This window comes from Phoenix dactylifera, unplaced genomic scaffold (genome assembly GCF_009389715.1).
Source record: "Phoenix dactylifera cultivar Barhee BC4 unplaced genomic scaffold, palm_55x_up_171113_PBpolish2nd_filt_p 000516F, whole genome shotgun sequence".
In the NCBI taxonomy this organism is placed as follows: Eukaryota; Viridiplantae; Streptophyta; class Magnoliopsida; order Arecales; family Arecaceae; genus Phoenix; species Phoenix dactylifera.
This window is the reverse complement of record NW_024067929.1, coordinates 103,186-115,926: the sequence shown is the minus strand read 5'-3', so window position 1 is coordinate 115,926 and position 12,741 is coordinate 103,186. Positions and strand designations below refer to the sequence as shown.

General features: G+C 40.6%; 1 protein-coding gene, 1 long non-coding RNA gene and 1 other non-coding gene across 4 annotated transcripts; all 3 read right to left on the bottom strand.

Moving 5' to 3' along the window:
* Positions 1 to 2,813: 2,813 nt before the first annotated feature.
* On the bottom strand, positions 2,814 to 5,696 carry LOC103718390 (galactoside 2-alpha-L-fucosyltransferase-like). Its single transcript, XM_017845534.3, has 2 exons — positions 5,376 to 5,696; positions 2,814 to 4,443 (listed from the first exon to the last, which is right to left on the bottom strand). Exons 1-2 carry the CDS (start codon positions 5,548 to 5,550, stop codon positions 3,002 to 3,004), a joined length of 1,617 nt encoding a protein of 538 aa, XP_017701023.2. The 5' UTR covers positions 5,551 to 5,696; the 3' UTR covers positions 2,814 to 3,001.
* A 1,790-nt stretch (positions 5,697 to 7,486) lies between these two features.
* On the bottom strand, positions 7,487 to 7,846 carry LOC120106282. Of its 2 annotated transcripts, none has more exons than XR_005508468.1 (3): positions 7,806 to 7,846; positions 7,611 to 7,683; positions 7,487 to 7,524 (listed from the first exon to the last, which is right to left on the bottom strand). It is a non-coding gene; the product is annotated as an uncharacterized LOC120106282 (long non-coding RNA). The 2 variants fall into 2 exon arrangements; XR_005508469.1 differs by having other exon boundaries at positions 7,611 to 7,703; positions 7,806 to 7,830.
* Positions 7,847 to 11,731: 3,885 nt separating this feature from the next.
* Positions 11,732 to 11,827, bottom strand: LOC120106284. Its single transcript, XR_005508470.1, has one exon. It is a non-coding gene; the product is annotated as a small nucleolar RNA snoR109 (small nucleolar RNA).
* Between the last annotated feature and the right edge of the window lie 914 nt (positions 11,828 to 12,741).

Here is a 12,741-nt window from a genome sequence, read left to right as displayed (position 1 = left end):
GAGACGAAAAAGTTAAATTTCTATGGGAATATGATTCTCACGTTTCATGAAAAGTTTTTCTCATGAGAAACATGGGAAAGTTACTTTTCGATGAGCCGAAAATCACTCCATTTTATTTTTTTCCAAAAATACCCTTCAACATTAAAAAGTATTAAAGACCTAATTTTTATCAAGGGTTGTTGTGGTTCAAATCTGGCCCGAGGGTAACCGCCGGTGGAGCCGAGGGAGCCGCCGGGGCTGGAAAAGGGAAGACGAGAGCCACATCCTGTGCGACGGCCACGGACCTGCACAAAGCCTCACCGGTGTTCCCGGTGAGGGCCCTCCGACGATCAATTTAGAGTGAGTAAACTTGGTCCCATGAGAACCCCCCCACCAGAAATTACATGACTGAGCTATTTATAGCTTCGGTAGAGTGGCCTAGCTGACGGAGGTACTGTCAGTCCCCATCATGAGGGAGCATGGCTTTGAGCCGAATGGCGTGCAGCTCAGGTAGGCTGGTGACGTGCCGTACAGCCCGTTCTTAAAAATGGTAGGGCGTTGACAGTCACAGCAGGATATGATCGGAGTAGTCAAGGTGCCGTCTGACTGCTGTCGACCGGTTATGGAGACATGACACAGCAGTATGGTGGAGTACGGCCTCATAGGTGGGCGTAGGCCCGCGCATGGATGTGGTCGTTAGCGAGGCTGAGCTCGTTAACTAGTCGCGTCATGCATTTGGCGAGGTCGACTTGGTAGAGACTAGGAGTGGCTTGGTTTCCCGGGTTCCAAGGTATACTCAAGGGAGCATTCCGAGCTCGAGGGTCGGAGTGTATACTGTGTATCGCTGGAGTTGACGTCCCGAACTTGGTCGAGACGGGTCGGCGTTTGTCTGGAGGCACCCCGAACTTGATTGGGGGAGTCGGCGAATGTCCGAAGTTGCTGGAGCTTTAGGCGGAGTTCCAAGGATGAGTTGGCTCTAGGTCGAAGTGAATATTCCGTCATTCATCGTTGGTGTTTACTGGGCCGAAATTGGGCAGTCTTTTAGTTGTAGGCTGGACGATCCATTTTTTCCTCTATCAAGGATATAATAAGAATTACACATAATTTTTCAGAAAAGTGAATGGTCAACCAAACATAAGCACTCTGAAAATCTGTCACTTTTTCATTATCAAGCAAATATACCAAAAGTACTTTCATAGACATCTTTTTTTCAAAAATCTGCTTCTCAAGAATTATATTTTTAGGAGAAAAAATATTTTTCGCGAACCAAACGGGCCATAAACTCAATTTTAGCTGATCCTGGTCAAAGGTGGATGGCATAGGTTGGGTTCTAGTGCTAGGTTCAAAGCTACCAAGTAGAAGGCAAGGCCAACCAATAAATAATCTTAAACTACTAAGAAAGAAAAAAGTAAACCTAGAAGTAAGAAAGCATCAATAAATTCTAAGGCTTAGGTAAATTAAGAACCGAAATAGCTCGGGATAACCACAATCTTATCTTCTTGCTATTAAGAGGGTTTTGTTGCCGCCAAGGACCACCTACTGACATCATCGCAGTACTGTCAATTCCTGGAATCCAATAGGGCTTGCATAAAATCCACAGAAAAAAAAAATGGAGAGCAGGAAAATGGGACTCAGAAAGAAAGAGAAAAGCCTCACGGCCGGATCGAGAGGGAAGAATAGCTTCCCAAGAAAAAAAGAAAGGGATACGGATGGATGGTCTCCTGGATAATGCTTCACTTTTTTTTTTCTTTCTTTTTTAAGATATAGGACGTGCTAGTGGGGTAAGTCTCAATCTGTTTTTACGATGGGTACAATAGAATGCACGATAAAAAAGAAAGACCGTATACAATCTCCCGTGGTCCATGCACAATAGGATTGTACTTCCCAGCTTCACGCCACTTATAACCTCCGTGTTGACCGGACCATCGATTGGCGGCTCTCTTGGTCCTAAAAATGCCGTGTTTGGCGTTACGTGGGATAAGGCACGGATAAGTCCAGCTATCCCCTTCCACCTTTGGGGTGTCCAAACTTAGAGTAAACTGAGCTATCTGTTCGTTGGATTCCCCTCAATCCTTCTTGTTTCTAATAAACCCTGGGACATAAGGGTTACGTACCTAAGACCCTGCTGCTCTTCTGACTGTATCCGAAAGACGTGATATGGGTACAATAAGGCGTTGCAAGAGATGCAAGCCAGTATTTCACCATTAGTAGGTGGTTCAATTTCCAGAGCAATTCTATCACGATTGCCTGAGTTATTCCATGTTTGGGACAAAATTTCTGATGCAACGAAATTGCGAAACTACAAGGAACACTCTTATCGTCAAAAAACTGTGGGAACAGTCAGTAAGAACTCATATGTTATGTCTGAAGTCATAATAGTAATTCGACTTGAACATATAGTTGCAAGTGATGCAAGCCAGCACTCCACTTTTTGGAAAACTCGTGATTGCCAGAGTTTGCTGCCACGTAGGTGTTCCATGTTGCAGACATTCACTCTTACGATCCGAAGCCAAGACTGATCAATGCCAAATCTATCTGATGGGATTTTACGCCTAACGATTGTAAAATAAGAAGCGAAAACTGGGGCACAGGAAAGTGCTTGATGGACCACTTCAGAGAATTTAATCTAATGAGAACTTTAGTGAACAGACAGGGACTTATAAGTAAATACAAAACTATAAAAAAAAATTTAATCTCTATTTATGCCATATTGATGAAAAAAGCAACTATCCCAGGTGAACTATCCATGTAAGATGATTATCTAGAAGTCCTCAAAAGAGCATGCGATGCAAGAGCATGCAAATTTTTTCAGAAGAAAAGAGAGATGTACTATATAATGTCAAAGCAATATTTAGTTAGAGGCAAATATTGTTGAAATGGAGCCTAGTAGATTATGTGCTTTAACATCAGTAAACATATGTGAAAGTTCCTTGTACATTATCCTGCCATTGTAGTGATCTCTGCTGACCAACTTTGATGCATAAACAAAAGAATGCAAATATTGCAAACACGGCCATCCAGCCTAATCAAACAGCTTAAGGCCTCTGCTTACATCTTCGCAATGCCTTACATGTCGGCCTAGCGCCCCCTTGTCGACATTCTTCCTTGCTTTGCAATCATAAGTAGGAGGAGAATGAAAGCAAGGCTCCATCGACATGGCTCGACGGCACGGAGGGTTTGGTGCCTTCCCATCCTCTGGAAATGCCAAAATATATGGCTTCACACCACCAAGACCTTGAGCCATGTACCCGAATGTAGACCAGGAACTTGTTACCAAGACATCACTAAAGCTCAAGAGGTATATCTCTGCCAATGCTTTCTGGTTGTGTGCTTGCTTCTCTGTGTGCTGTTTCTCTTCATGGCTTGGTTGGAAGACGCTGATGATCTCTCCAGTAGTAGCCGCATGCTCGTAGTACATGTCCCTGATCTTGTCAGCGTATCCAGTGTACAAGGAAGCCACAAGAACTGATTTTGATCTTACTGCTTTGGTAGTTGATGATCCTTCAACACTAATCTCAGGCAACAAATTTTCATTTCTAGAGCAGTTAAGAATCTGAGCTAACAAATTCTCTGAAGAAATGTGCGCAAATGGGAAAATTCTGATCTGAATGCCCATCTTCTCTTCAGCCTTGGCTAGATAAGCCTCATAATACCTTGTTATCATCCCCCACACTGCGTTGGTGGGGTGGAAAAGATACCTTCCCAGATGATGGGAAACTGTCTCCCTCGAAGGAAAGAGCCGGCGCAGCTCTTCTTCATACTCTGGGACCAGAAATAGAGCTGGAATGAAGTAGTTGTCCGATTTCAGCACCAGCCAAGGGAACTTTTTAAGAAATAACTGATCATCTTCACAAAAGAAGAGCTTATCTAGTTCACTGTAGTCATGGGTCAGATGTAGATACACATATGCAGGTAGTGAACCATTCGAATGCTTATCGATCACCTTTTTTGCTAGCATGTTTGCATAGCTTTGAGGAGTGTGAATGTCGAAGCTGCTTAACCGATCGATGATCGGGAAATCGGACGGTAGAACCCATGAGGTCTTAGAAAACGGTTCGCAGAAAAGATCATCCAAGTCACTAGGTGCGTGGATCAGTAAAATCCTGTTGTTGAGAAGAGCATAGAGGAATGTTGAAGCGATAGTTAGCATTCTATTCCCCAGGCCATTGTATGGTGTCCACACGACGTAGTTGCACTCCATAGGCCCCATGCTGTGATTAGACTTGAACTGCTCTATGGCTTTCTTGTATGGATCAGTGCCTGGGCCACATTTTTTATGTTGGGCTTCGTACTTTCTTAGCCTTGCCAAGAGATAACGGGAAGGTAGGTGGGGCGAAGCTTTTCGGTACAACGCAGACTGATATCGGCTTAAACAGGACTCTTCGTCAAAACCAGGAGCCAGCAATCCACCAAGAAGTTTGTCCACCGGTGCAGGAGTGGACACAAAGGAATCATCTTCTGAACCTAGATTTCGAGGAGACATCCAAATTAGTTTAATAAGACTCGCTGCATCATAAGATTTGTTAATGAAATGGGGAAAACAGAGGAATTAGATATAGTTTTGCCCTCGATGGTTGCCCGGGACTGGGGTTGTATCGTTCGGGCGAAAGAAGGATTCACCTCTAATCGCTTTTGGGATATGTGAAGTGGGTGTGGATTCGCCCGAAAGATGCAACACCCTTTCAAGCGCCAGAGCAGTTTTATAAAATTTTAATATATTTTATAAAAAAATGTACAAAAAATCTAATTTCTATGAGTTGAAAATGCTTTTTTTTTAAAAAAAATATTTTTATAATAGAATGACAATTTTTTACTTTATTAAAAATATAATAGATATTTTATATAATTTTTTCAATAAGATAGATATTCAAGCAAACATAAATCACCCTGAAATATCTTTCAAGAAAACAAAAAAACACACTTTCCGAAGCATCATACAGCCAGATATTAGTTTTTTAGAAAAAATATTTTGGTGAGAGAAATTTTTTTTTTTGCAAACCAAACAAATCTAAAGAAGATTAGTTATCATGCCAAATTCTTAAATAGCTTGCTTAAATATAAAAAAAATAAGTTTCTAAAAGTAAACAAAATTTTCATAACTCTAAAAGGTAATATAAGTGAAAAAAATGGCCTGTTTAGATCCATAGGTAGCGACATCAAAGTAGTAAATTCATCACATAGATCAAAGTTACTCATTGCATCGTTCCGATTGGGTTTCAACTTGCAAACAACTTTTATTGCATCACCAGCTGCCAAAATATAATTAGAAACTACACCCCATAAATAAATTTGAAAAACTGCAGTATTTAGCACTGTTTGGATCACAGCTTCCTATGAGTACAAAATCATCCTGTCTATTTTCTGAAGTAGTACGCGGGAATGCTAGCTGGGTTTACCTTTCAGTGATACCAGTCCAACTGCATGAAGCCAATCCAGCGACCGGCTTTGATAAGCTCCGACTGCAAGCACCAAGAGCGGCAGAGTCGTGATGCAGGCGATGAGGACCACGCCAGGGCTGAAGTTTCCGCAGCCATCCCTCTTCTCCATTCCAGCTTTAGAAGCCCCTCCCATCTCAGGTTCCAGGGAGCTACTAATCAGCTTGAGATCAATCCTTATTCCTCCTCAGCTAAACAAGTGCCTTAGACCAACCAGTCCAAAATATTTGAGAAGGTGACGTGCAAACTAAGAGCAGACTTCTATAGTCAAACCTTCCGACGGTGGAAAGATCTTTAGGTCTCTCAAGAGAGACATTTAATGACGTCTCTTTAATTCGTCCCTAAGTTTTGTTTAGGAGACCTTAAAAAGAGAATATTAAATCACATAGCTCATGGTCTCCGATTGCTTCCAAGGGTATACAACTGACTTTGGACTTTGCAAGGTCAGAGTCTTCTACCAAATCTATTCGTTACGCATCCATTTCGAGATGCCTGCGACTGCCGCCCATGTGAGATGTATGACTTCGGCATGCATGCGATAGCTGTGCCCTTGCGAATTGTTTTTATTAAAGTACCGCCAGCCTTCAGCTCGTAAACCATCACTATTGCCAGCTTAAGTTGGAAATCCCTCAGATTGCATGGTTCACAACAGAGGAAGATCCATAAATAGCTCTTGAGAGAGATGTAAAAGAATCACATGCCCGGTCTCCTTACACTTAAGAGAGACACAGTCGTAGCTACCAAAACGAGAGCCAGCTTTTACTAAGTCAAGAACAAGGGCTCACAACCAGAAATCCGACTAAACTGGGGTCACTACAGGAAAACCAACTTTTCCCGGCGCTTTTTTGGACCTTTAGCGACGCTTTTTAGCGTCGGCTAAAGTACCGCCCACGCGAAGACAAGCGTCACCAAAGTGTTGGAGATACCAGAGTGGCAAAAGTTTTTGCCGACGCAGGCAGAAAGCGTTGGCAAAAATCCCGATTCACCGACGCTTTTATAGCGTCAGCGCTTACCCGACGAACATTTTCGTCATGGGTATGCTCCTGGTTTTCCCCGACGCTTTATAGCGTCGCAAATTTCCGACGCTTTAAAGCGTCGGTATATCCTCATTTGCCGACGCTAACATAAGCGTTTGAAGCGTCGGCATAAGCGTGCCGGTGCGGTGCCACGACGGCTTTTACCGACGCTTAAAAGCGTCGGAAAATGTTTTTTAAAAAAAAAATTAAAACACCATTCCATATTAAAAAACACACATTACAGAACATACATTATTACAATATGAACCTGTATTACATTGATACATTGACACAAACACTCAGATTATTCGAAATATGAATATTGTCATATCTGATTAAAAATTTGCTTAATAAGTTTCAAATTACAATGTACTGTGAAAAATAAGAAACATATACATATCAAACTCATAAAAGATAATCTAGAATGCATCAGAGACGGGATTCAGCTCCATCATCATCTCTACAAGCGTTTGAAGTATCAGGAATCTACAAAAAAAAAAACCCTTAGAAATTAGGAATAATGTGATACATTAACTCATATATCATAATTGATAATATGTAAAGTATTCAAATATATATAGTTATTTACCTGAGAAGGGAGAAATCGTTGTAACATGGATGAAATATTCGTAAGCTGAGACTGCAAATTTGCTTGGTTTTGCTTCAGCTCTTCAATAGTTGCTTGAGATGACGAACTTCTACAGTGTTACTAGATTCTCTGGCATTCCTTGTATATGTGCCTACTGAAGACAACTGAGTGGGGGTAACTCTAACGCCGTAACCCCTCACTTGACCATAACGCTCTGGGCCCATTAATTCAGCGAGCACTTGAGCTTCAATATTATGGATCGCGTCGGATGATGATGACCCCCCGACGCGCTCCGAAATAAGATTTGTTGCCCTATCTTATATCTCTCAAAAAAAAATTCAAATTAATGTATGCCAATAATAAAACCAAAAAAATACAGCACAAGCCAAAGATGAATACATACAACTATATCTCTTGACTCCTTCCGGACAAAGCTGCCATCTCGGTGGGTGTGAGTCATCTTATAAAACTCCACCCTACCAGGCTCCCTCCCATTATCATCCATCTACAACAAAAAGTATATTTCAAGAGTATACATGCTATATGATAGAATAATTTAAGATAAATTTAAATTATTTCAAGAAAGCTTACGAATTCAGTTCTACGCCTCGCATAACTCATGGAGCCTGAAGTGTGAGGAACAGTCTGTGATGCTCGAGCAGCTCTACTAATATTGGAATATGTCTTACCCGAAAAACAATAAACAATGTAATTTATACAATGTATATATTTCTAATCTATAATAATAGTAAATACAATCTAAGGTATTGAAAAAATATATACAACCTGAGCTCTCTCGGAAAACCAGTAGTGGACAAGCTCCCTCCCGCAACAGATGGGATTTTTACCCCGGCAACAGTAAGCAAATTCAATTCTTTACCTCAACAACTCTAAGAAGCTCAACCTTATACGAAGAAAGCATTTCGTTCCATTTCGTATAGTTGAGCGGACACAATTGTCCCTTCCGTGCAACCGATCCTAAAAAAGTGGATAAAATGCTTGCTGCATTCTTGATGGGCTGCCCCAGTTCGTTGCAATGGACGACAATCTTCTTATCTCAGGTAGGGTCCATACGTCTCGTGCTCGAGTGGGCCCTCATGTTCTCCTCACTCTTCCTAGTCCATCTATGAAATAAGAAGTCCATTAAAGGCAAATGATTTAAAATAGTTAGGTTTGCTGGAAAGAACATTGGCGTATCACTGCTATTGTAGTAAACAGCATAGGTACTATTACTGACAGCATATGATATATTTGTCTGTCCTATTCTAATTTAGTTTTGAACCTTGGTACAGAAGTTCATCCTAAGTTGGCCTTTGAATAGATTTCTGGGCCACCTCCCTGTTCTCTCAGCAATGCCAGGTGGGTTCGCCATCTCTTTCCCTCACAGATACACACACAACATAGATTTCCTTACATAGGGAAGAATATGTGGTCTAAAGCAAAGAATATGAGTGGCATGTGATTCCCATGCACCTACAACATGATTTACCTTTACTAGGATTCTTATTTGAAAACTGCAACTAGATGTAGTTCACTAAGTTTGCTGTGAATTCTACCAGAAAACACGCGTATAGTGACGGAAATTCCCGTCACTATACCGTGTTTTCCGGTTACTAATACGAAATTTGTGACCGGAGCTCCCGTCACGAAATTAGTTACAAAAACACGCGTCACTAAATTCTCAATGACGGCGGCGATTCCCGTCACTAAACTCCGTGACAGAACCGCCGTCACTAAGCCGTTACAAATCCAAAAATTAAATATTTAAGAAATTACGTATTTCCCGTCACTAACCAGTCATTGAGTTAGTAACGAAGATAACTTGGTCACTGATTTTGTCACAGAATTCGGTCACAAATTTGGTCACTGATTTGTCACAACCTTCAGTGACAGATTTAGTCGTCATAGACATGGTCACAAATTTTGTCACTAAATTTGTCACTAATTCCGTTACTGACTCACTGAGCAAAATCAATTTTTAGAAACCAAAATCCTGTCACTAAGTTTATATTTAGCTCGTCACAATACTTGGTAAACTATTCAGTAACCAAATTTGGTCACTAGTCACATTCCAATAATCTGGTATATTTGGTACATTGATTGGCTCATAATAAAGAAAAAATACAAGCTAGAGCCTCATCTAGTCATATGCATAAACAAACAATGGAAGTGTTCTACTGAAAGCTTTTCATTTCAGCATCTCTCTTTTCAGAATACAAGAGACATATATAAATGTCGTCAGTATATGATTCCAATGGACTGACATAAATGACTTCAACTCTGTCAACCGGGAAGGAGTCGGAATAAGAACTTGTATTCGTTCAGATAGAAAGCCAGCAGTATGCTTTGACCCTTTGCTTTTGCATTGCCCCTTGTTGTTTCCTTAACCTGTTCATTCCATTCATCAGAGGGGAAAAAAAAAAAATAGAGAGAGAGAGAGAGCATTGCCCCTTTTTTGTTTCCCTTAACCTGTTTCCTTTAGCAAAGCATATCCATCTGAAGTTAAAAAGAAAGCATTACAATTCAGTTCATAGTTACTTACAGAAATATAAAAACATGAGCAAAAGTTAAGAGTGACATTAGATGAGGGCATACCTTGAGAAGCTGAAATTATTAACCAAAATTACAATAACCAATGGCAACATCCATAGTCAAAGCAAAACTAAAAAAGTCCAAACTATAACAACATCCATATTTAAACCAAACCAAAAGGGAGTATCCCATGATCATGATTCATCTCACTATGAATTGGATTCAACATTGGCCCGCAGCATTGAGTTGATTGAGTTTCATTGTAGAAACTTGAGTTTATGACATCTTCTACAATCTCATCTAACTCGGCATCCTCAACATCTACATTGAAAATAATTGCAATAATTAATAATAAATTATTCAAAATAATAGAAATATAATTAATAAAACATATACCTTTCTTTTCCACCACCCAATCTTGAGTACAAATCAAGGCCTCGGCAATATTCAGTTTAAGTGCACTACGATACTTATCAAGTACCCGCCCACCGATACTAAAAGCGATTCAGTCCTTACAAGATGTTAATAAAGACTAATACATACTATGAAACTCTGGTCCTTGTTACCCAGTAAGCAACAATGAGTTGTCCCAGTATATTTGAGGATTTTGGTTAGCAAAAGGACTAGTAGAGAACTTCAGACACCAGATACTTTTAGATTTGTTTTTAAGGAGATGGAATAATTGTCCATTTCATTGAGGAAACCCAGAAAATTCCTACTGGTATCATTTCTAGCACCAATATCAAGATGTGTGACACTAATAAGTTAACAAGGGTAACACAATCTATCACTATCAAAGTATGAAGTATATATGGAATTGCACTTTCTATTTTTGATTGCCTATTGGAAGCTGATGAAGTTTCATGATTCATACTACTGCTTTGAGATAAATAAGAATGATAAAATATATTGTGAGTTTGTTGAGAACTTGTAATTTACTAAGAAAATTAATGCTTATGGTGATAAAGGTGAACAAGCTTTTACATGGCTACTTGAAATTCGAAATGCATGGATATTCATATATCCTATCTTTCCTTTGAGAATTAAAATTTTCATGTGACATGCATTTGAACAATTTTTGGGGACCTGATGATGTGGCTTTACTTGTTTTCCTTGCAAATAGCTTGTTAAGAAAATTATGCAGGAAGTTTCTTGTGGTCCTTTTGCAGGTTGCAGAGAGAGCGTTATTTTTATGGAACAATGATCATATTGAAACTTAATCAAACAAAACGTTAAGGCGATTTTTACAATTATCTCCCTGCTTTGGAGAGAAATACAAAGTCTCACTGGAACAAGCTGTTCAGAGCCTCACCTAAATGTTCGTAAGATATTTTCTGATCATGATCCTGGGCTATTCATGGAGTGCTTGAAGAAGTTTGAAGAAAGATGAATCTAAAGAAAAGGAGATTAAGTCCAAACGTGAAGTTGTATGGAAGCGCCTAGAAGAAATTGCGCTTCGAACGCTGCAAGTAATGAGGCCTGTTCAATCCAAAATACAAGAATTTGCTACAGTACAAGACTTTGTGTCATTTTCGATCCTGAGATTGAAAGCCCAATCCAAAAATACCAGGACCATATTGTTTCAATCTTTTATGATCATCAGCAACAGGGTAAAGACATATCTATCACCTACTTAAAATCTTTATAAAGCTCTTTCTACAGTAATTAAGCTCTGCAACCTCATTCTAAATGTTGATGGTAAAATTGAATATGTTAAGTTACCATTGGATTTTCTAGAGACATAAATTAACAGCTGAAAAAATATCCATTATTGTTTTGGTGCATATCAGCCATAATCCCAGATCAATTGGTTGCACTTAGTGTGAAGTCCAAAACATAGGAGGCCAAAAAGTTTCATAGCAATACACAACCAAAAGTAATTAGAGAGATTTATAGAGAACAGCATGGAACAATAGCGACAGATTAAAAGAAAATAAGACTCAGATGTAGGCATTGATGACACAATCTGCAGCAATTAAAAAGCAGCTTGCCTGGATAATGGCCGAGATATCATCACTTTGAAAAATTAATAAAAACATTAAAAAATCAAAGAAAATAGATAGCTCTTGATGTGTGAGAAGGTCCTCTAAAAATGGCTAACACATGCACCATCTCCTTCTTCTGCCCTTCTCACAAAAAATAAAAAAGAATAAATAGGAAGCTACATTTTAAGAACAAATTAATGTGGGAAGCTTGGTAAGCGGGGTTTGCAACAATAAGGAGAGCAAGCCGACCAGTTTTCTTCCCTCTTCTCTTACTTCATATAGCTACAGCCAGATCCGGCAACTTCAAGACCAGGGCAACCCAAAACCCTAACCTTGGTATTGTAGCGCAAATCTTAACCACCATTATAAAATCTACCACATAATATCAGGAAAAACGAAGAAAACCCCAAAAATCAGAGGGAAAAGAAGGGATAAGCTCTATACTGAAAGAGAGAGAGAGAGAGACAGAGAGACGAAGAGAGAGACCTTGAGGACAAAATTCAACATCAATAGAGAACGTGACCAACAGGGGACGGAAGAATGCCAATCGGGACTGGACTACCCACAGCATAGGGGGGAGGAATGGACCCTCTCTACCTTGCCCTACCTGCAGTAGGGGAAGGAAAAGAACCCGGATAGGAGGAAAAGAAGAACCCTAGCACGGCCGTCGACAACTGCGGCCACAGGCGGCGATCAAGCACGGCGCTGGATCCACAGGCGGAGACCCTCGTAAGTTCCTTCCCCCTTCCTCTTCCTCTTCTTCGTTCTTTTATTTGGTTATCCATGGGGTACAAAGAAACGGGGTTAGGGTTTACCTTGCCTCAGGGAAGAACCAGTTGTGGGTTTCTGAAAACCCTAGCGACGAGCAAGAAAAAGGGGGGCGTCGACGGGGTGATGTAGCCGTCCATGATCTTGTCCCGGGTGAGAGTTGGATCGGCCGATCGGGGGGCGTGATGTAGCCGTGGTCACCGTCGACGGGAGGCACAAATGGTCGGCAAGAGGAGCCGGAGAGGAGGGGCGGAGGTCGAGGAGAGGGGGAGACAAGAAAGGGGAAGCGGCGATGCCAGAAGCCTAACCGTCCAATCAGGACGAAAGCCAATGTTTAAGTTCGACCGGGCTGATGGGGAAGTGATGAGGTAAGTCGGTCTGCAAGCCAAATTTTCATATCAAACTATTTTTTATCTATGAGGCTGATTGGACCGATA

Excerpts from the sequence above, each read along its gene's own strand:
- LOC103718390 (XM_017845534.3), bottom strand. The coding sequence starts at position 5,550 with ATGGGAGGGGCTTCTAAAGCTGGAATGGAGAAGAGGGATGGCTGCGGA. Across the intron at positions 4,444-5,375 it reads TGGACTGGTATCACTGAAAG|GTTCAGAAGATGATTCCTTT; the intron begins GTAAACCCAGCT and ends CTCGAAATCTAG.